General features: G+C 39.1%; 1 protein-coding gene across 2 annotated transcripts in view; it reads left to right on the forward strand.

Moving 5' to 3' along the window:
• The window catches only part of MXI1 (MAX interactor 1, dimerization protein), a 101,806-nt gene that overhangs the window by 73,737 nt on the left and 5,592 nt on the right, over nt 1–22,477 (forward strand). For both annotated transcript variants that reach the window (XM_049790584.1, XM_049790585.1), the window contains exons 4-5: nt 18,912–19,026; nt 19,603–19,774. In XM_049790584.1, coding sequence (XP_049646541.1) covers nt 18,912–19,026; nt 19,603–19,774 — 287 coding nt within the window. The remainder of the gene's footprint in view (nt 1–18,911; nt 19,027–19,602; nt 19,775–22,477) is intronic.

A 22,477-nucleotide genomic window follows, 5' to 3' on the forward strand; every position in this document is an offset into this window, starting at 1 on the left:
GATTGATTGATTGATTGATTGATTGATTCTGGGCCACACCCAATGGCTCTCAGGGTCCACTCCTGGCTCTGCACTCAAAAATCGTCCCCGGCAGTCTGGGGGATCATATGGGATGCTCGGAATCGAACCGGGTCCTTCCTGGGTCAGCCGCATGCAAGGCAAATGTCCTACTGCTGTGCTATCTCTCTGGCCCCTATAACTAAAGTTTTTAATTATTTAAACATTTCTTTTTCTTTTTCTTTTTTTTTTTTGGTTTTTGGTTTTTGGATCACACCCAGCATCTCTCAAGGGTTATTTCTGGCTCTATGCTCAGAAATCGCTCCTGGCAGACTTGGGGGACCACATGGAATGCCATGATTCGAACCACCGTCCTTCTGCATGAAAGGCAAACGCCTTACCTCCATGCTGTCTAATTGGTATCTTCTACATTTTCTGAAAATTAAGATTGAGAATTATTTTTCAAAGAATGCTTTTTGTCCTGGTACTTTTATATCAAACTAATTAAAACAAAGCCAACAGTTTAAAATCTAAAATTAAAATGAATAAAAATATGGCCATTCTAATCTGAAAAATAATAGCTAAGTTGGGATAAGGAAGAAATCTGGAAATTAAAAAAGTATATGCGAAGATTTTTTCACCAAAATATGAGAATTAGATAATATGATCTCTCCCTTGGAAGACTGAAAGATGAAATTTTAGATTTACATATTTATAAAGAAAAAGCATAGTTCTTTATACCATGAATACTAACTAGATATAGGAATTTATCCATTTAATAAAATGTAAAAATAACACATGTTTATATCAGTTTTTTAATAATATGCTTTTGGGAGCCAGAAAAGTAAAGAGATAGAGCATTTGCCTGGTATGTGGTGATTAGTCCCCCAATTTCTGATAGGAATGGTCCCTGAGTGTAGAGTCTTGACTAAGCTATTAACACTGCTAGTTATGACTCCCAAACAAACAAACAAAAAACTGACAAAACTATATTTATATTCTATTCTAATAAGGTGCTAAGTATATGTTTCTATAGCATTGTCATGAGGGCAACTGCCATAATTTGTCCAAGTCATTTATTTTGACACTGATCAAAATGTTTTCTTCGGCAGGTAGGTCATCAGAATGATCAATTAAAGCGTTTTCCTTTAGAATTGTAACATTTGTGTGTATTTTTTTTACATTTTAATTCAATTTATTCCAGCCTAATTCACAATTCTTCTTTTATAGAACAGCTTGTATTTGGTTTAGTTGTAAAAAAAAAATTTCTGTCTTTTCTAAATCAGGTTCTTTTTCAATTGGAAATTCCATCTTTGCAATTAAAACATTTATAAACATAACTCAATTTAGATAGAGTTGAACTGCTTTTAAGATGACTATTTCTGTACTGAAGAAGGCTTTTCCTAAAGAGCAATTGATGGTACTGGGATCTGAGAAATCTCTTGAAAGCGGTTGGACTTTTATTGTTTTCTGCATTGGGCCAAATGAAGAGTGGGGGTATGTATGAAGAAAATGCACAATAAATTTAGGTCTTATTTTTTATGAGTTCAATGGATCCATCTTATATATATGTATATATGTATATATTGGTTTTGGGGTCACACCCGACAGCGCTCAGGGGTGCTGGCTCTATGCTCAGAAATCGCCCCTGGCAGGCATGGAGGACCTTATGGGATGCCAGGATTCGAACCACCATCCTTCTGCATGGAAGGCAGATGCCTTACCTCCAGGCTATCTCTCCGGCACCATTTATTTATATTTTTAATCTATTTATATTGTTCCCTGAGCTGAACAATAGTAGTGATCCTGAAAGATGTTACAGGACCTTAAATCTGTAAAATCTGAAAGGAAAGGTAACCAAGTCGGACATCTGCACTTCACAGCCTCCCACCTTTTTATGTGGAGATAATTAGGGAAGAGTCCTACAACTGAATCTGATAACAACCAGAACTTTTTGCTGGCTATGATAGCACAAGGGAAAAATAGTTTCTCGGTTTGGCTTTTCCTTCTCAAATCTATTGAGCAATATGAGTTTATTATCTGACTGTTCAGGAATCAAAATAAAATGGCTCTTGTGTAGTCCTTCTTGAACAAAAGTCTTTAATGGGGGGGCCAGAGAGATAGCACAGTAATGGGGCGTTTGCCTTGCATCAGATGGACAGTGGTTCGACAGTAGTTCGAATCCTGGCATCCCATATGGTCCCCCGTGCCTGCTGGGGATGATTTTTGAGCATAGAGCCAGGTGTAGCCCTTGAGCGATGCCAGGTGTGAACCCTCCCAAAAAAACAAAACAAAACAAAATTTATAATGGGTTTGAGTTGTGGATAAAATTATATAAAATAAATACCAGATTTCTGCTTTTTCTCTCATATAATTTATTCCTGGGCATGCTGGAAGGACAGTCAAAATAAGATTTAAATAGGGGCTGCAGCAGTGGCATTAGCGGTAAGGCATCTGCCTTGCCTGCGCTAGCCAAGGACGGAACTCAGTTCGATCCCCCAGAGTCCCATATGGTCCCCCAAGCCAGGAGCAATTTCTGAGCACATAGCCAGGAGTAACCTCTGAGTGTCACTAGGTATGGCTCAAAAACCAAAATAAATAAATAAATAAATAAGATTTAAACAAATATCAGTAAAACAAGCCACAGATGTAATGTTACAAACTAATCATAATTTGAACCACTTTTTATTATAATATTTTGATAATTTGCCTTTTAGCAGACTCTTATAATTATTAATTAATTGGATAACTTTCCTTTTCATAAGGTCTTTAAAAAGTTTAATTCTCAAGTGAGAAAGATAATACGGAGGGCAAGGCTTTTGCCTTACACACAACCTAGATTTGATCCCTAGTATCCCATATGGTCCTTCTAGTTTTGCCAGGAGTGAACACAGAGCCAGAAGTAAGCCCTGAGCACTGCTAGATATGACAGAAACAGACCAAAAAAGTTTAATTCCTAAGGCATGGTTCATTTTCTACTTATCTAAAACTGCTTATCTGTCAGTTCACTGTTATAAGACTGAAAATTTTTCGCTTTATCAAAGAGTTCATGGCAAAGATCAGTGCAGGTGTTACAAGAGGCTGCCTGAGAGGAGGGAGGGAGGGAGGGAGAAAGGGAGGAAGGGGAAGAGAGTGAATGAGAGACAGAGATGAATGAATGCAGGAGGCTGAGAACAAAAATGGGAACATTGGTGGGGAAAAATATGAATGGGTGAAGGTTGTTACTCATTGTATGATTGAATCAATCATAAACAGCTTTATCTGTAAAAAAAATCTATCATGAACAACCTGTAACGACAGTGTTTACTGTACTTTCTCTTTTTTAAATTTTTTTACTTTTTAGTATTTTAGTATTTTAATTTTTAGTATATTTTAGTATTTTTCTGGTTTATATATAAAAATCTGGTTTATATAGAACACAGAAGGAAGATCAGAAGAGTTAAGTAACAGAAATAAAAAGATATACCAAAACATTAATTATTTGTCACTGCGGGACTCTGCTATGTTTTAATTTTGTGCATCTTATTTTTTTTCCATTTGTTACAAATTATCTACAAATGTTTGGGATTTGGTGGGGAAAATTGATCTTTGCTACTCCTCCCTGCCAATTTTTTTTCTCCACACCCATCCAGCATAAAATAAAAACCAAGCAAAAGACTTCTGTATTTTGATTTTTGAGAAATTGCGATAATTTATATTAAAAAAAGACTGAAAATAATTCCTGCTTGGAATGCTAAGCCACACCTTTCATAGTTTGGGTGGAGGAGGTTGAGTCCGCACCTGGTCGTGCACAGGGCTTCCAACTACCTCTGTGCTCAGGAATCACTTCCGGTGCCGCTCAGAAACTGGGTGTGCTGAAGATCAAACCTGGGCTGTCAGTGTGCAGGTGAAGTGCTTTACAGCTTGGACTGTCTCTCCATCCCTGCCATTCTTTTTTCAGCTCCTTGTATCAGGTTTCTCATATTTAGGACAGATGAAGAATCTTCATCTTCCTAGCTGCCTTCATTCTTTAGGCCAAGGGTGTTCCCATCCCATTTACTAATCGATGCTGTTCCTCCTAAGTGAATATACCTCCTGAAATTGAATTTGATCCCAACCTCATCTTCTCAGAGAGATCATTTAAAAGGTGTTGAGCTATTTTTATGGTATGATTCTACAAGGCCAAATTTACATTACAAAGCATTCTGTTTAATGCTGTTTGAGACATGTATGATAGCCATTTTATTCAAGATCAGTCATCAGATCTTTCTTCTTTTCACTCCTACAACTGATAGAATCAGCCATTTGCGCCGAGAGGTGTGTAGGAGCAGGTGTGTAGGAGCAAAGCTGCTCAACTTTCCTCAGAAAGCAGGCGAGATTGCACGCTGCGTCCATTTGGTACATAAACCCAGGGCAGTGGCTGGCAGTGCCGTTATCTCCGAGCCTCAGATCTGACTTGCCAGCACGTAGAAAGTTTGTTTTGGTTTCAAAATGTACTTTACCCCATGGTGGCTGGCAGGGTACAATACTATTGACATCACTGTGTTTCAAATAGAAAATTAACAAGTAGCTACTGTTGTGGTTGCAGATTGGCTCCACAGTCCCTGGGAGAGAATGCTTTTTCTTTTGGACAGCAGCATTTCTCTGCTCCTTGGTACCAGTAAATCAGCCAGTGGGGTAGGGATGAACACAGACAAAAGGGTGAAGAGTAAAAAACTGAAAACAAAGAAACAAAAAAGCTGTTCATAATGCAACACTCTTTAATCATCTTCCAAATTAATGGGAACAGTATTTTGAAACATTTTATCCCATCCACAGTGAGGTTTTGACAGGAGGCCAGGTTCGGAACCCTAGCACTCCAGAGAGGAGGATCCTTTCCCTCCACCCTAATCCCTGGAGAATTGCCAAAGGAAAATAAGGTATTTTGTATTTAGAACAAATTGCCACTGTTTTCACCAGTGATGTAGTCCTATTTCCCAGACTTTGAAACTTGGAATACAGAAAGTTCCTGTGTGACCAGAGAAGAAATATGGTGCATGAATGATCAGGTTTTTCAAAGCAAATCCTCATAACAGATAAGAGATGGAATCAGTGTACAAAAGCTGAGTTTAGCACAGAATGGACAGCAAGTGAGCGATTTCTGCTAAATTGCTCTGAAGATTGGGCTCTTTCTGGGAGTTTCAGAGAAAAGCGCATATTTCCAAAACCAAAGTTTAATTTATTGTTCTATTTTAAATGGGGCTCTCAGGAGTCAGGTCTTCCTAAGAAATCAATATTTAAAAAAAAATCTTTTGGTGCTTTATAGAGAGCCAACCTTTTACGCGATATGAAATCCCCTCCTGAACCCAGGAGGAAGAGTCCCCAAGTGCAGACCCAGGAGTAAGTCCCCAGTACAGTTGGGTGTGACTCAAAAAACAAAAGCATGGGGCCGGAGAGATAGCATGGAGGTAGGGCATTTGCCTTACATGCAGAAGGACAGTTGTTTGAATCCTGGCATCTCATATGGTCCCCAGAGCCTGCCAGGAGCAATTTCTGAGCTTAGAGCCAAGAGTAACCCCCAAGCACTGCCGGTGTGACTCCCCCCAAAACAAAACAAAACAAAATTCTTTGTGTTCTATACTGTAAATTTTGATTGGTTAGTGGTTCTCATATCTTATGAAACCATACAAATAAAGTTGTTCAGTTTATCTGCTAGGATTCTATATTGTCCAGTTAGTAAGACCATAGAAATAGTGCAGCAGACAGAGTGCTAGGTCTTACATGCAGTCAACTTGGTCTTGATCCTTGATACCCCGTATGATTCCCCCAAGACCCCAAGATCAAGAGTAAGCCCTGAACACTGTAGGGCTTACCAATATCCCCCCAAAAGAGACCTGTCCACTTAGGCATTTATTTTTGTCCTTGTGAAAGATTCTGTCATTAGACTTGCCCTTCTATGTGAATTTTTTGGCTTTGTCTTTTTTTTTTTTTTTGGTTTTTGGGCCACACCCGTTTGACGCTCAGGGGTTACTCCTGGCTATGTGCTCAGAAATCGCCCCTGGCTTGGGGGGACCATATGGGACGCCGGGGGAACGAACCGCGGTCCTTCCTTGGCTAGCGCTTGCAAGGCAGGCACCTTACCTCCAGCGCCACCTACCCGGCCCCGCTTTGTCTTTTTATTGCTTTTTTTTTTTTTTAGAAATTTCCTTTCCATTAGACCTATTATTAGTACTATTTCACAGACAAGACCTGGAGCAGAAAACAAACAAATTTGTTTATTTTCCACTTGTGAGAGGGCAATTAATAAAGCCAAACAGTTGGAATTTGTGACCAGGAAATTGATTCAAAATATTATCTGTGAATTTTATTTACTTTTTTTTAATCCTTGCCTGCCATTGTTGTACATGCTCTGGTAAACTCTATTGTAATAACTGCAGGCAACTCTGCATCACTATTGAGATGTCAACTCTAATCAGTAGTTAGGCTGGATATGGTTGGTTATTCTACATGTAATCATCTTTGATGGTGATCTTAGCTACACACACACACACACACACACACACACACACACACACAGAGTCTTGGCATCCATTTGCAGATTTTTAATGAGTATAATCTGGCATTTTATTACACAATTTGGAGGCCTTAGTATTGTTACCTCAACTTTCTTGAGTTAGAATTCCATAAATAACCACCAGAAACTTAGATCCATCCTCCCCACTGTCATTCTTTTTTTTTTTTTTTGGTTGTTGAAAAAAATGAAATGACTTCAAGGTAGAGTTGCTTTTAACTAGAAAGCAATTTGAAATATAGATATTAGTATAAATTATTTGAGGAAGGGACCTGGCAAAGAAGGCCTTCCAGAAAAAAACCAAGTTTGGTTATATGCAGACACATGAGATAGATGCCCACAATAGGGAGAAAATGGTTTTAGTTGTACAAAAAGCATATATATGGTTTTACAGAAGGGATTTGCAAGGATGTCCACCACATATGGCCCCATGAGCACTAAGCCAGGATAAACCCTGAGAACTGGTGGCCTAAAAACAAACCAAAAAATTCAACCTACAGAGCCTACAGAGAAAGGAAAGGGATAAGGTGAGGTGCCTCATATGCACCCAATCCCTGGCATTATCCGGTCCCCCAAGTGTCAAGAGGTGCAGCCCCCAAGGCCCAGCATCATCTGGTGTAGCCCTGGAGCCTCTCATGCAGTACTGGTAGTCCAGGTAATCCCTCATCAGGGTCCTCACATTGAACCAATTAGTTATTTGGTGAACTTAAGTAAAGTAATATGAAAATGTTTATAAAAATTCATAAAAACAGGGGTCAGAGAGATAGCATGAAGGTTAGGTGTTTGCCTTGCATGCAGAAGGACGGTGGTTCGAATCCTGGCGTCCCATATGGTCCCCTGAGCCTGCCAGGGTTGATTTCTGAGTGTAAAACCAGGAGTAAAAACATTAAAAAATATAAAAATAAAACAGGGCCTCCAGAAATCTATGTTCAAATATCTAGAACAAATTACTGCAAATCAATGTCCGAGCTCTGGACTTGAGAACATCTTTTCTGAATCATGTCTGGTTGACTAACAACCACCAGGAGGGATCCTTGGGTCTTCCGCACACTACTTGGGAAGCCCATATCCCCTAAATTCATCCTACATGGAATTTTGTAGTTTGTAAAAATAATGTCACCATTTGGAGTAGCAAGGTAAGGGTACATAGGGCAGTGCTTGTGCTCGGAGCTCACTCACTCCTGGTGGTGCTCAGGGTATGCAGTGCCAGGGATCAAACTAGGGTCATCTGCCTGCAAAGCCAGCATCTCATCTCTGCGACCCCACATTACTGTTTTGTTATTCATCAAGCACATATCTCTCTCTGTCCCTGAATTTTAACTGTACTCCTCTACCCTTTGGGAAATATCAACCCAGCCATGATTCAGAAAAGATGTTCTCAAATCCAGACCTCTGACATTGACTTGTAGTAATTTGTTCTAGATATTTGAACATAGATTTCTGGAGGCCCTGTAATGTAGTGTGGAATAATGTAAAATTTATTTGGTCTTATTTTATCCTAAAAGTACACTTTGCACTATCTGTGCTTGTTTTTCTATAAGATCATGTTTCGCTTTCAAATCTTTAGAGGAAAATTATGACTTCTGGAAGGCATATTGTATTTAACCTCTGACTTTAAATAAGCTCTGGTTCTCTACGCCAAGAACAACTTGGATTTTATTAGGAGAAAAGGATCTTTAGAAGAGGGCCAGGGATGTAGCTCAGTGATAAAGGTACTTGCTGTGCATGTTTGGAGCTCTGGGTTCAATCCTTCACCCTGCAAAATAAAAATGTTTCCAAGAATAAGTTTATTTCATCTTTACTGATTTTATTGTTTTATATGGATGATCTCTTTAATATTAATGTGAATAGAGTAATACTATATGTAATCATAACTTCATTTTAACACTTGATATTTCTATCTGATTACTTTACAGGATACTAAATAAGAGGAATATAAGTGAAAGTCATTTTTTTCAATATAAATTTTTTTATTTAAACAACTTTATTACATACATGATTGTGTTTGGGTTTCAGTCATGTAAAGAACACCACCCATCATCAGTGCAACATTCCCATCACCAATGTCCCAAATCTCCCTCCTCCCCACCCGACCCCCGCCTGTACTCTAGACAGGCTTTCCATTTCCCTCATGCATTCTCATTATTAGGACAGTTCAAAATGTAGTTATTTCTCTAACTAAACTCTAACTAAACTCTTTGTGATGAGCTTCCTGAGGTGAGCTGTAACTTCTAGCTCTTTTCTCTTTTGTGTCTGAAAATTATTATTGCAAGAATGTCTTTCATTTTTCTTAAAACCCATAGATGAGTGAGACCATTCTGCGATCTTTCTCTCTCTCTCTCTCTCTGACTTATTTCACTCAGCATAATAGATTCCATGTACATCCATGTATAGGAAAATTTCATGACTTCATCTCTCCTGACAGCTGCATAATGTTCCATTGTGTATATGTACCACAGTTTTTTTAGCCATTCATCTTGGCTGTTTCCAGAGTCTTGCTATGGTAAATAGTGCTGAAATAAATATAGGTGTAAGAAAGGGATTTTTGTATTGTATTTTTATGTTCCTAGGGTATATTCGTAGGAGTGGTATAGCTGGGTCGTATGGGAGCTGGATTTCCTGTTTTTGGAGGAATCTCCATATTGCTTTCCATAAAGGTTGAACTAGACGGCATTCCCACCAACAGTGGATAAGAGTTCCTTTCTCTCCACATCCCCGCCAACACTGCTCGTTCTCATTCTTTGTGATGTGTGCCAATCTCTGGGGTGTGAAGTAGTACCTCATAGTTGTTTTGATTTGCATCTCCCTGATGATTAGTGATGTGAATCATTTTTTCATGTGTCTTTTGGCCATTTGTATTTCTTCTTTGTCAAAGTGTCTGTCCATTTCTTCTCCCCATTTTTTGATGGGATTAGATGTTTTTTCTTGTAAATTTCTGTCAGTGCCTTGTGTATTTTGGAGATTAGCCCCTTGTCTGATGGGTATTGGGTGAATAGTTTCTCCCACTCAGTGGGGGGCTCTTGTATCCTGGGCGCTATTTCTTTTGAGGTGCAGAAGCTTCTAAGCTTAATATATTCCCATCTGTTGATTTCTGCTTTCACTTGCTTGGAGAGTGCAGTTTCCTCTTTGAAAATGCCTTTAGTCTCAATGTCCTGGAGTGTTTTACCTATGTGTTGTTCTATATATCTTATGGTTTCAGGTCTGATATCGAGGTCAAGTGAAAGTCATTTTGTTTGTTTGACATGTGAAATGAGGGCCCAGGCAATTTTCTTATGATTTTATTTTGTTAAGATTGAGCTTTGTATCACCATAATCAGGTCTAATGCAAGAGAAATAAATGTCAATTGCCACTTGCCACGAGACTAGCTGGGAGTTAGTTGCTATTTGTTTTTTATGAAGTAGATAATTTATGGGCTTTTTTGGGGGAAAATGACACCCAGTTCCTGACTCTGCACTCCTGGTTGACGTGGGGGGACCACATAAGGTGCTTAAAATCAAAGCCAGATTGGCTACATGCAAGCCAATCACCCCACCCACTGGCTAGTCTTTCTAGCCCTGATCATTTCTAAGTTTGAAGCAAAAACATCTAACTATCTACTACTTTGTGATATGACTTGTCTGGGTTTTCTTATTTCACAAATAGAATGAGCTGAGAAGCCATATATGATCATACTTGTTTTGTTAATAAAATTCACAAGCACTTGATCATATCCTGATCCATTTTTAATATATTCTTTACCTAAGAAAAAGGAGGCAGGCAGGTTACAGTAGAAATTTTCAGAAGTTTCTCAGCACTTTAAAACGTAGAACATTTGCCACAGAAAATGTGCCGGATAAGCAGCAAGCTGCTGTTCTTCACAGAAGTGTGCAGGGACTTGGGGAAACTTGGCCACAAGCCCTTGCGGCTCTGAAGAATGTGGCTTAAAGGACTCACAGGCCATTGTGCAATACTCGGCAGAGAGGGGAACACAAGTACCATCCCTATCACTTGACTAGTTTTCTATTTAGATTTTGTTCCTTGGCAAAAATCTTCTGTATTGGAGGAATGAAAGACAAGCCAGTTCCAACCAAGTGCTATGTCTCCAAGGGCATTAACCAATGGTTAGTTTGGGAGCCTGGGCAGGAGTTAAATGTCTTATTGTTACTGGGCAGAGGGATTAGAGTTTCAAAAGAACTTGAAAAACATCATCATGATTCCTCCCCCCCCCCCCCCAAATCCCAAAGGAAGTTCTTTCCTCTAAACACTGTGCTGTTTGTTGTTGATATACATATACTTTAAAATAGCTACTTAGGGCAGGGGGGAGTTTTATAGCAAAATAATTTCTCTTCATGTGCTGTGATAGTTCAGTTTGCAGTAGAGTTTACGAAGTTTGAAATAAAAAGCAGCATTGGTTCCTTCAGGGAAAAATGATCTCAGTCTACCAAAATAAAAGCCAAACAGACTCTTATTGTTCCTTTTCCCACAAGGGCTTGCCCTTTTTGAAGGTGTGGGTAATTTTGATAGGACCTTTTCTCTAATAGGGTTAGTCACTGGGCATTGCCTTTCCCCTTGGATGAAACTCACTTTGAAACTTCATTTTAAGATGGACCTCAAAGTGTCTGAAAATAAAAGTACTTTGGTATCTCTCCATTTCTTTTCTCACTTCCACTCAGTGAGGAGCCCCCTTCCTTCAGCAGAGAGCTTTCCTGTTGAAGTCTCAACTATGCTGTACTATCACTTATTAAATTAGAAAAGACTGCAGATTTATAGTTTTATTTTCAGTGAAACACCCATTTTGGCTCCTGGTTCTGTGCTCAGGGATCACTCCAGGGTCACTCCAGAAACCATATATAGTACAGGAGATTAAATCTGGGTCAACTGCATGCAAGGCAGACACCTTTGCTCCCATCCTAGCCATCTCCTGCCCCTCAGTTTTATAGTTCTGATTGAGCTTTTCATGTATTGTAAAAAATTAAGTAAGTGACAACCAGGAGCTATGATTTTTTTTAATCTCACATTCTAGCAGATGTAGTTCTGTAACTTTCATTGTCAGTTTTTTTTTTGGGGGGGGGTCTACACCCGATGATGCTTGGGTTACTCCTGGATATGTGCTCAGAAATCGCTCCTGGCTTTGGGGACCATATGGGACACTGGGGATGGAACCAAGATCCATCCTGGGTCAGTCTTGTGCAAGGCAAACTCCCTACTGCTTGTGCCTCTCCGGCCCCATCAGTTATTTTTCTTTTTTTTTTTTTTCTTTTTTTGGTTTTTGGGCCACACCCAGCGGTGCTCAGGGGTCACTCCTGGCTGTCTGCTCAGAAATAGCTCCTGGCAGGCACGGGGAACCATATGGGACACTGGGATTCGAACCAACCACCTTTGGTCCTGGATCGGCTGCTTGCAAGGCAAACGCCGCTGTGCTATCTCTCCGGGCCCAGTTATTTTTCTTGATTGGTTGTTAGTATATTGTTTGTTCTTTCATGAGAATATCCTGAAGAACAGTCTTGTCTTTCCCCAGCCTTCATCCTTATTATAACCAAAGGTCAAGACCATACCTTCCCACGAATCCTTCTCCTTAATCTCCAGGTCTTCCACACCTTGAAAAACATTCTGTTTGAAAGTTGTTTTTTTTTTACCCTGAGTGCATGAGGCTTTTCAGATCAAACCAAGCTCTTTCCTGCTCTCCCTCCATCTCTCATCTTTTTTTCCCCTGCCCACAGTGAAAAAACTACCATGATTTGGCTGTTTGTAATGGCAGATCCTGCATCCCTAGTCATAGGAGAATGAACACAAGAAAATAAAGGACCAAGAGGCAACAAAGTTATGTCTTTCAATTCATTGGTGGTTAAGTTTGCAGTCTGGAAGATGGTGGTGGGAAGAGTCAGAGCAAAATAGCACCTTTGTGAAGAAATGAAAATTTTACTTTACGTTGTATTTCAGTTATTTGCTAGAGAGGAAATTCTCACGAGGAAGAGAATAGATTTTTATGGTTTAACTTTTTTTTTTTTTTTTTTTTTTTTTTTTTGGTTTTTGGGTCACACCTGGCAGTGCTCAGGGGTTATTCCTGGCTCCAGGCTCAGAAATTGCTCCTGGCAGGCACAGGGGACCATATGGGGCGCCGGGATTCGAACCGATGACCTCCTGCATGAAAGGCAAACGCCTTACCTCCATGCTATCTCTCCGGCCCCTGGTTTAACTTTTTTAGTGTATAGTCGCAGAAGATAATCTTTATCCCTAGACTCCTCAGCAGTATATGGAAACTGTATGCAGTATTTGAATGGAAAGTTTAAAAAGTATGTTCTCTTCTGCTGTCCTTCAGCTACTATTAACCCCTTGTTCTCAAATACCTGATTGATGTAGAAATAGAATACTAGAGGAAATGGCATTCAGCACCCACATATATACTCTTCCACATAGAAGAATAGAGGACACCTAATTTGGAAGGCCAGATTTTATAAAACATGGAAAGTGTGAAACACTATCTCAGGGTAAACTGATCTAAGAGCATAATTATAATATTTGACCAAGAAAATAAATATTTGGTATTTGAGTTAAAAAGATTTTAGAGAGCTAGAGTGATAGATAATACAGCAGATAAGTTGTTTGCCTCCCCAGGTTTGACCCCCCTTATTCCACATAGTTCCCTGAACATCATCTGTGTGGCCCTAAAACAATGACAAAAGATTTCAGAGAGTGGTTTCCCCTGTCACTAAGGCATCTTTTTTTTTTTTTTTTTTAGTTTTTGGGTCACACCCAGCGGTGCTCAGGGGTTACTTCTGGCTGTCTGCTCAGACATAGCTCCTGGCAGGCACGGGGGACCGTATGGGACACCGGTATTCGAACCAACCACCTTTGGTCCTGGATCGGCTGCTTGCAAGGCAAACGCCGCTGTGCTATCTCTCCGGGCCCATCACTAAGGCATCTTTATACCTCACTCCAGTGACTGGAAGGATCCTGACCTGACACGTGCAGGTCATCAAAGTCAGACACTGAACATGGCTAGTTCCTTACAGAATCCTGACTCAGATGTTTTCCCTTAAATAAAAGAAACAGGTATTTTAAGCTTTAAGTTCTCACCACTATAGGAATGTAAAACCTTTACTCTTCTCTCAGTTAATAGGGGTTTAAAAGTCTTCACATTCAAAGTCAAGTTTCAGCTTCTCTGATAAGTCTACCTCCTCTGATTACAATCTTTTCTTTTATTCATTTTCTGTGGCCCATATTACTTGTATGATTCATTTCATTAGGAACCAAGTGAAACAGAATAATGTTTTCTCTTGTATCTAGATCAGTGTTTTGTTGTGTGTTTTTTCTTTTTTCTTTTATTTTAGGACTTGATTTACAGTACTGTTCCGATAGGGTTTCATGTCTAAAGTGCTCCAACACCGCACTTTCTATTAGTGTCTGCTTCCCTCCACCATTGCTCATGTAGATTAGTGGTTTCCAAGTGCCAATCTGCAGGCATTAAAAAATGGTTGAAAGCCACTGGTTTTCAAGGGTTACTCCACTCTGCACTTAGAATTAGTCCTGGAAGACTAATTGGGGACACTATGGGATACCAAGGTTCCAACCCCAGTTGGCCTCATACAAAGCAAGCACCCTTCCTGCTGTACTATCTATCTCTCTGGCCTCTAAACTTTTAAATTTTCCTTTTTCTTTTTTTTGTTTTTGGGTCACACGCGGCAGTCCTCAGGGGTTACTCCTGGCTGTCTGCTCAGAAATAGCTCCTGGCAGGCACGGGGGTCCTTTTTTTTTTTTTTTTTTTAACATTCTGCCATTCAAGCAAATATCTGAACCATCATGAACTACAGGAAAGCTGAGCAATAAACATACAATTGATTGATTTTTAAAAAGGTAGAGAAATATTAGTGTTTAGTTGATTTCTACTTAGGTTTTATTGGCTTTGATGAAAAGCTCACAAAACAGGAAATGGTCCCACCTTGTTTTTCTTGCTGTAAAACCAATAAGGAGTCATGTTAGGGGCCAGAGAGATAGCATGGAGGTAAAGTATTTGCCTTTCATGCAGAAGGTCGGTGGCTCAAATCCCGTCATCCCATATGGTCCCCTGTGCCTGCCAGGGGCGATTTCTGAGCATAGAGCCAGGAGTAACCCCTGAGCGCTGTCGGTGTGACCCAAAAAACAAACAAAAAAAAAGAATCCTGGCATCCCATATTGTCCCCCGAGCCTGCCAGGAACAATTTCTAAGCACAGAGCCAGGAGTAACCTCTGAGCACCTTCGGGTGTGACTCAAAAACCAAAAAAAAAAAAAAGTCATGTTAAAGGTTCTTAAAAATTAAGCAAAGGATGTTTCTGATATATATGTAAAATTTCTGAGATGAAATAATTTAAACAAAATTAACATTATTTTATGGTGCGATACTTATTAACTTTACTAATTAGTTGTGTTGTAACTATTTACATTTGTCCGTTTTAACCATTCAGATGACTGAATTCAGAGCCTGCTTTGGAGACTGTCATAAGCAAGAGAACTGTCCTCCTTCCTCACCCTCTGTTCAAATCAAGTATTATTGCCTAGATATAGTATACGATTGTAATTCTAGTAGCATTTCAAAGGCACTTATTTTTTTAATATAATTTTTATTTTGATCATAGTGGCTTACATATTGTTGACAATATTTTAGGTACATATTTACACAAAATCAGGGGGGATTCCCATCACCAAGTTGTCCTCCCTACACCTCCGTTTTTGTCCTACCTCCCATTTCCTCTTCCCTCACCCCCAGGGTGGCTAGAATATGTGGTCCCCTTTGTATCTAACCTACTACTTAGTAGTCTTGCACCTGTTTGGTCTTGATGACTCCCTTATTTCCCCCTCTAACTGGAGGCAGGACTAGCTAGTTCAAGTTGCGTGGTTTTGCCTGAAAAAGAGAAAATAAATAAACTGGGGTAAGAGTCTAATACCCCGAAAATGGGCAGAATCCTTCTAGAGGCTCTCATCCTCGATTTGGGAGATGAAGGAGAAAAAGAAGGTGAAACACTCCACCAGTACCAAAAGAAGTGTCAAATATCCAGTGAGGACTCCGGCTATATCGTTAAGCACCACAAAAAACAAACAAGGAACAAAACAAAACAAACAAAAAACACGCCATGGTCTTGAAATAAGAAACATGGCATAGCACATAACAAAAGAAAAGAAAGGAAAAGAAAAAAATAAGTATAATTGGGGACAACAGTTTCAATAATCACACCCAAACAGAGGAATCGACCAAAATAGATAGGTAAATAAAAATAATAACAATAATAAATGAAGGTGAAATATATATATATATATATATATATATATATATATATATATATATATATAAAATAACCAAGTTTTTGTGCTTTTTGTATTTTTGTTTTTTCCCTCCTGCCCTGCCACAGTAAATATTGGGGTCATTCGAAAAGGAATTCACTTGGCCTAAGAAATATGGGATTTCTCCGTCCTTGGAGTATACTGTCATGGGATCAATCCTAAACTTTGCTCAGGATCATTTACTCTCCCGATGGTGTTTTTGTGGTGCGTGGAAGACTTCTGCTCTGTCCAGGGTGATACAATCAGAGCTGTGTGTTTAGAGGTCTCAGTATCTGCACAGATCCTGAGGTGGGATCAAAGGCACTTATTACTGTGGATTTGTTTTTATTTTGCTCACCAGGAACACTGATTGGTTGAAGAGTTCTCACCTAGATGTGTTCCAGTTACAAATAAAATTTATGCTAAAAATTCAGTGATTTGTGTTACCATACAAGGAGAGCTATTGCCATTAAAAATTGTAAAATGTCATTGAGAGAAATTTATTAAAAATACTTTTAATTTTATGATACCATTAAAAAAACTTCCTTTGGACTCGTTAAGTATGTCAGATTTCAGTTTGATATTACCCATTAGACTTGAGTTATTGAACTCAAGAGATTTGGGATGGAAGTACTAATGGACTAGCGGGTCCTGGAAAAAACCTTGACAATTCATCAGTCAGACCTCTGACCTCACTAGCTTTAATCATCCTTGCTTGTGACATAACTGCCTGCTTATCACCTTCACCTGCTCTCTTTGAAATTGCATTTAAGAATTTTCGTTGACATTATTTCTTGTGCCTGAAGACAAAGAAAAGAGAATTTGCTAGTTGAGTTAGTAAAATCACTTGATCCTTTCTGAGGAGAAATTTGGAGAATATAGTTTGTTCCTGGTGCAGTTGAGAATTACTAAATGTTTGAGTTTTAATATTTTTTTTTAATTTTAGGCACCATGGTTTATGATATAATTTTTTTTTTTTTTTTTTTTTTGGTTTTTGGGCCACACCCGGCGGTGCTCAGGGGTCACTCCTGGCTGTCTGCTCAGAAATAGCTCCTGGCAGGCACGGGGGACCATATGGGACACCGGGATTCGAACCAACCACCTTTGGTCCTGGATCGGCTGCTTGCAAGGCAAACGCCGCTGTGCTCTCTCTCTGGGCTCTTATGATAGAATTTAATGCACAACACATTTCAGCACATTGCTTCCCCACCAGAGTTTCATTTCCCTCTACTATTGTCCCAGTGCATTTCCCTACTCCCAACCCCCAGTTTCCTTTCTCCATACCTCCCCTGTGGTAAGCTTCCTAAAGAACACCACTTCTGTTGTTTTTGGGCATTTGTTAATTTTGTAGCTTTTGGTTGATTCTTTTTTTTTTGGAGGGATCATCTGGCAGTGCCCAGGGCTTACTCCTGGCTCTGTAGTCAGAGATCACTCCTGGCAGGCTTGGGGGACCAGATGGAGTGCTGGGGATTAAAGTCAAATTGGCTACATATAAGGCAAGCACCCTGCCCACTGTACTATTGCATCATCACCCTAACCCACACACACTCTGATTCTTTATATTCCTCATGTAGAGAGATTATTCTTGTTTGTTCCTCTTTCTAATTTCACTCGGCATGGTACACTCCAGTCCAACCACGTAGCAGCGAATTGCACAGAAACTGACCCACTGGCACAACTGAATGCTACTCAGCTCTCAGAGTTAATAAAGGTTTAACTATAGTTCTTTAAGGAATAAGAATCAACTGTGAACATATAGATTTTCTTTTCAAATATACTATCTGAGGATTGCATTGTGAAGAATAGAAACAGTATGGGAACTGGTATTGTTTTATAATGAAATTATGTACCTAGAGTGCACATCATGCTAAGTTCTTTTATGATCCTGGCTTGCAATTCCTGGAGAAATTTCCCCTAACTTATTACTGGATGGGTGAATTAGAGAATGCAGTGACTCAATAAGGAATTTTGTCACTTGCATTTTTTCTATTTGTAGACAATTAGAGGTGCCTAATATAGCAAGAGAGAAATAAAAATTCAAGCCAAATAAGCTAGTATGTTTAGGTATTAGGAAGCTAGGAGGCTATTTGATGGGTTTTTGTTATAGTGGCCAGAATTGATTACAAGCTATGTATTTTGTCTAACCCTATCCTATTGTCAGAGCTTCTGACTCTTCCCACTTGTGACCTCCTTTGCCCAAGAAATGTAACATGAATGAGGCTGCCAGAAACAGTTCTTCATGTTTTATTTTGAATTAATTTTTGAACATCAAGAAATCTTTTATATTGCCAGATTCTTTTTTATGACCCCCCCCCATATTGTTACATGACTCCATATGGGTCACGGCCCATTTTAAGAAGCTGTTCTTTATGATCAAAGAATTTTGCTACTCTGTTGTGTTCGATCCTATAAAGTTGCTAATTTTTGGATTCAGATTATTCTGAATTTAAGAATAGTCAAGCTTAAGATGGGTGGTGGATCTTGGTGGAACTCAGAGGTTTCTTTGTTTCAGTACTAAAGGGTTGTTCTTGGTTCTGGGTCAGCTCTGCTGTGCTACGGATCCAACCAGTCCTCCTATAAGCAGAGAATGTACACTTGCTCTTTGTCCTATATTCCTGGTTATGAAATTGCCATTTTTATGAGAAATTATCATAAGTTTAATGTTTCAACATAGCAACATGTAACACTTATAGGACCACTATAGTTGTACAAAGAGTTGTGTTTGTGTATGTGAAAGGTAGAGGGGAATAGAAATTTGTGAGGATTTGATATCCTGTTGGGGTATCTAGCTGAAACCGCCTAATCTACCCAGTGGTTTTACGTACGCAAAACCAAGGATAATTCTCCTTACAGGCTTCTCCACTCCTACTTTAATACAATTGACACAGCTAATAGGGAAGATTAAAGCAATGTGACCATTTCTACAGAATGCAGGAAATGGCTGAGATTGAAAATAAGTATGCTCACCTATACTTGCAGATACTTTGAAATAGAATTCTGGGTTAAAAACAAGCTGAATTATGTACAAACTATTGTCTTTAAATAGGTTTTAGTGTGTTTCTGGTGGAATACTCAGGTTTTACTGATTTGATTTTTTTAATTTTTCTTAGACGAGCTCATCTGCGCCTCTGTTTAGAACGTTTAAAAGTTCTGATTCCATTAGGACCAGACTGTACCAGGCACACAACACTTGGTTTGCTTAACAAAGCCAAAGCACATATCAAGGTGAGAATTTTTTCTTATAGATCTATATGATTCTTTGTATTGGTTTAATTATAATCAATTATTCCTACTCATATACTTTAGCTAGCTCACCCTGGTCTCCTTACTAACTGAACTCAAGAAAAGTCTTTCTAAAATCATCCTCTCATCTGCGGGGCAACATAACCTGGCTAAACTAAATGGACAGTATAGCGATTGAGAAACTGGGCATATTAGAAAAATCACAATTGCACTGCCGACATCCAAAGACATGCATTTGTGCCCTCTGGTGGAGATGAGTTCATTTGGCGGTGCCTGTCAGTATTTTTCCATCAAACCACAATGCAGTGTTTTTCTTTTATGGAGATGACTTTATGGATTTTGAGGATTGGCTCTGTTCTGGTAGCACAGCATTTATCATACAAAGTGAAGGCAACTATTTTTGATGCATAGAAATGCATATGTCTGTATGCTTTTATATATGCACACACACGTATTTGCATATATCTGTTTATATTTTCTCAGCCAAGGGTCTCAAGATACTTAGAAATCAGTTTTATTATTTGTGTGATGATGAACAAACATGTTTTATCATTTTAGAAACTTGAAGAAGCTGAAAGAAAGAGCCAACACCAGCTAGAGAATTTGGAACGAGAACAGAGATTTTTAAAGCGACGACTAGAACAGCTGCAGGGTCCTCAGGAGATGGAACGAATACGAATGGATAGCATTGGATCAACTGTTTCTTCAGATCGTTCTGATTCAGAGCGAGGTAAATCATGTGCATCTTCCCTGTTGAAATACTGGACATCCCTATTTTAGGATTTGGGGTTGGTTTGGAAGTCATTGTATGACTTTTAGCTCTTTTCAGACAATACTAACATAGAAGATTTTATGTAGTCACACATGGTCTAACAGTGTCTATATGAACAATTTTTTCTCGAATATAGGCATATATTTTACATTTCTATTTTGAAACAATTTACAGAAAAGTCCCAAGTTTTCTGTAGTCAACCATTGAGTTCTCATTACATCTTTTCCCCAGATTCCCTTTATAGTGATGTGGTCTGTAGGCCTTTTCAGACTGCACCAGTTTGCTAACATCCTTCCTGAGATCCTGAATTGCACTAAATATTGCATTAGCTAGATCCTGAATGTTTCTGTCATGACACTTTTGAAAACTACTACCTAGGAGTATTGTATAATATGCCTCAATTTAGGTTTTGTAAAATTGCCTCAAGTCTAATGTTTTCTCAGTAGATGAGATTATACATTTTGGGGGGAAGCGAAATTGTGCCTTTTCAGTTCCTTGTGTTAGGAAGATAGGCGAGATTGATAAGCTTTATTAAATTAGACTCATTTCTCTTTTCATTTGTCCCAGAAAATTTGTCCTTGACCAGAATTAGAGTATGGGCTGGGGAGAGTACAGTAAGTTTATTTGCCTTGCACATAGCTGACCTGAGTTCGCTATCCAATTCCCCCAAGCTTGCCAGAAGTAATCCCTTGAGCACACTGGGTGTGGCCCAAAACACAAAAGAATTGGAACCAATAAAAAATAGAAATGAAATTTTAGTGATCTTTTCAGATTCTACTAGCTCAGGGTTATAACACCAGATGAACTCTGGGGATTTTAATACTTATATTTGGGAAAATATAACTCAAAAGACCTTGCAGATTCTAAAACAAAAATTTGTAGAAATTCTTTTCATTATAACTTTTTGTTATAGAAAATTTCCAATATATGCAGAACTACTTCTGCATATAACAACAAACTTTGGTATGCATAATACAGTTTGAGTAACTGTCACCCTTCTATCGTCTTTGTTTCAGCTGTTTACCACCATTCTCACCCTCATTACATTTTGTTTCCGTCTTTTAGCTTTTTTGGCCATATCTCTTAGTATGCAGGAATTGTTTGTGGTGGTATTAGGAGGCCACACTGTGCTCCCACATCAGGGCTCCCACATCCAAAGCATGTGCTCCATCCAGTCTTTTGAGTCCTTGACCTTCACTGTATTTTTTATGAACTCTTAATATTAATAACATTAATATTTTTATTCATTAATTTGGTTTTTGGCCACAATGTCAGGGTTTACCTTCTGATTCTGCTTAGGATTACCCCTGGCCAGGGCTCAGAGGACAATAACAGTCAACACAACTGAGCCAAGAGTGATAGAAGTGTAATAGAAGTGCCTTAGGTGTTGAACTTACTTTCTGGCCCTTACATTAATATTTTGTCTCTAAATGCTTCAGCATAAACAGTGCTTTGAAAATAATACTGTAGGGTCCAGAGAGATAGCATGGAGGCAGGGCGTTTGCCTTGCATGCAGGACGGTGGTTTGAATTCCAGCATCCCATATGGTCCCCTGAGCTTGCCAGGAGAGATTTCTGAGTGTAGAGCCAGGAGTAACTCCTAAGTTACAACTGCTTCTGTTGTGACCCAAAAATCAAATAATAATACTGTAATAATATCCTGCAAAATAAAAATCATATCTTATTTAATGTCATCCAACCTGATAGATTTCTTTTTTCCTCAAGAATGGCAGCTTACCATTGATACTTGAAGCAGAATCCAAATGCTATGTTACATTTATTTGATCAGCCTTTTAAAACTATAGTTTTCACTCCTTTTTTCTCCTCTAATAATAACACTTCATGTTGTAGGCACTACAAAACTAGAATTTTTCTCACAGTTGTTAAGTTTGTGTTTGGGGCCATACCTGGTAGAGTTTAGGACCTGTCCCTGGCAACTTGGGAAAACCAGCCTGCAAATCATGCACTTCTGCATGATCATGCCCCTCTCTCTGGCCTAGAATGTCCTACATTTTGGATTGGACTGATTGAAACCAAACAGGTGTCATCTAATAGAGAAGGAACATAGGTGTCCCTTGTATTTCTTGTAAATTCGCTGGCATATTTAGTAGCTTGGTTAAACTTAGGTTCTTGTTTAAGAAGACTTCAGAAGTAATGCTACTATAATATGTCTAGTTTTCCCATGCTAATAATAAGATTGGCTAGTGAGTTTATATCATCAATACATTTGTGGAAATTGTAAGCTTTCCACTTAATAGTTTTAGCATCAGTGGTAATTGTTGCACTGATCATTATTCCCAAGGAACTAGAATGCTTCTGTAATGATCATTTTTAAGGGGTTTGAGATACAGTATACCTGGTAAATTCTCAGGGGATAATATCCAGTGGTGCTACGCAGGGGTTTCAAACTCGTGGCCCGCGGGCCATTTGCGGCCCTCCGTACATTTTTGTGGCTCTGCCCTAAAAGAATCTTTTTTTGTTTTGTTTTGTTTTAGTTGTTTGGGTCACACCCCCCAATGTTCAAGGCTTACTACTGACTTTGCCTCCTTCGGCCCCCAGGTAAATTGAGTTTGAGACCCCTGCATTGGAAATGTGTGGTTAGGCTACCCCTGTACTCTCTCTGACCCCAAGTCATTCTTGTTTTGGCTCACCAACTTGATGG

The sequence above is a fragment of the Suncus etruscus genome, chromosome 17 (genome assembly GCF_024139225.1).
Source record: "Suncus etruscus isolate mSunEtr1 chromosome 17, mSunEtr1.pri.cur, whole genome shotgun sequence".
Lineage (NCBI taxonomy): Eukaryota > Metazoa > Chordata > Mammalia > Eulipotyphla > Soricidae > Suncus > Suncus etruscus.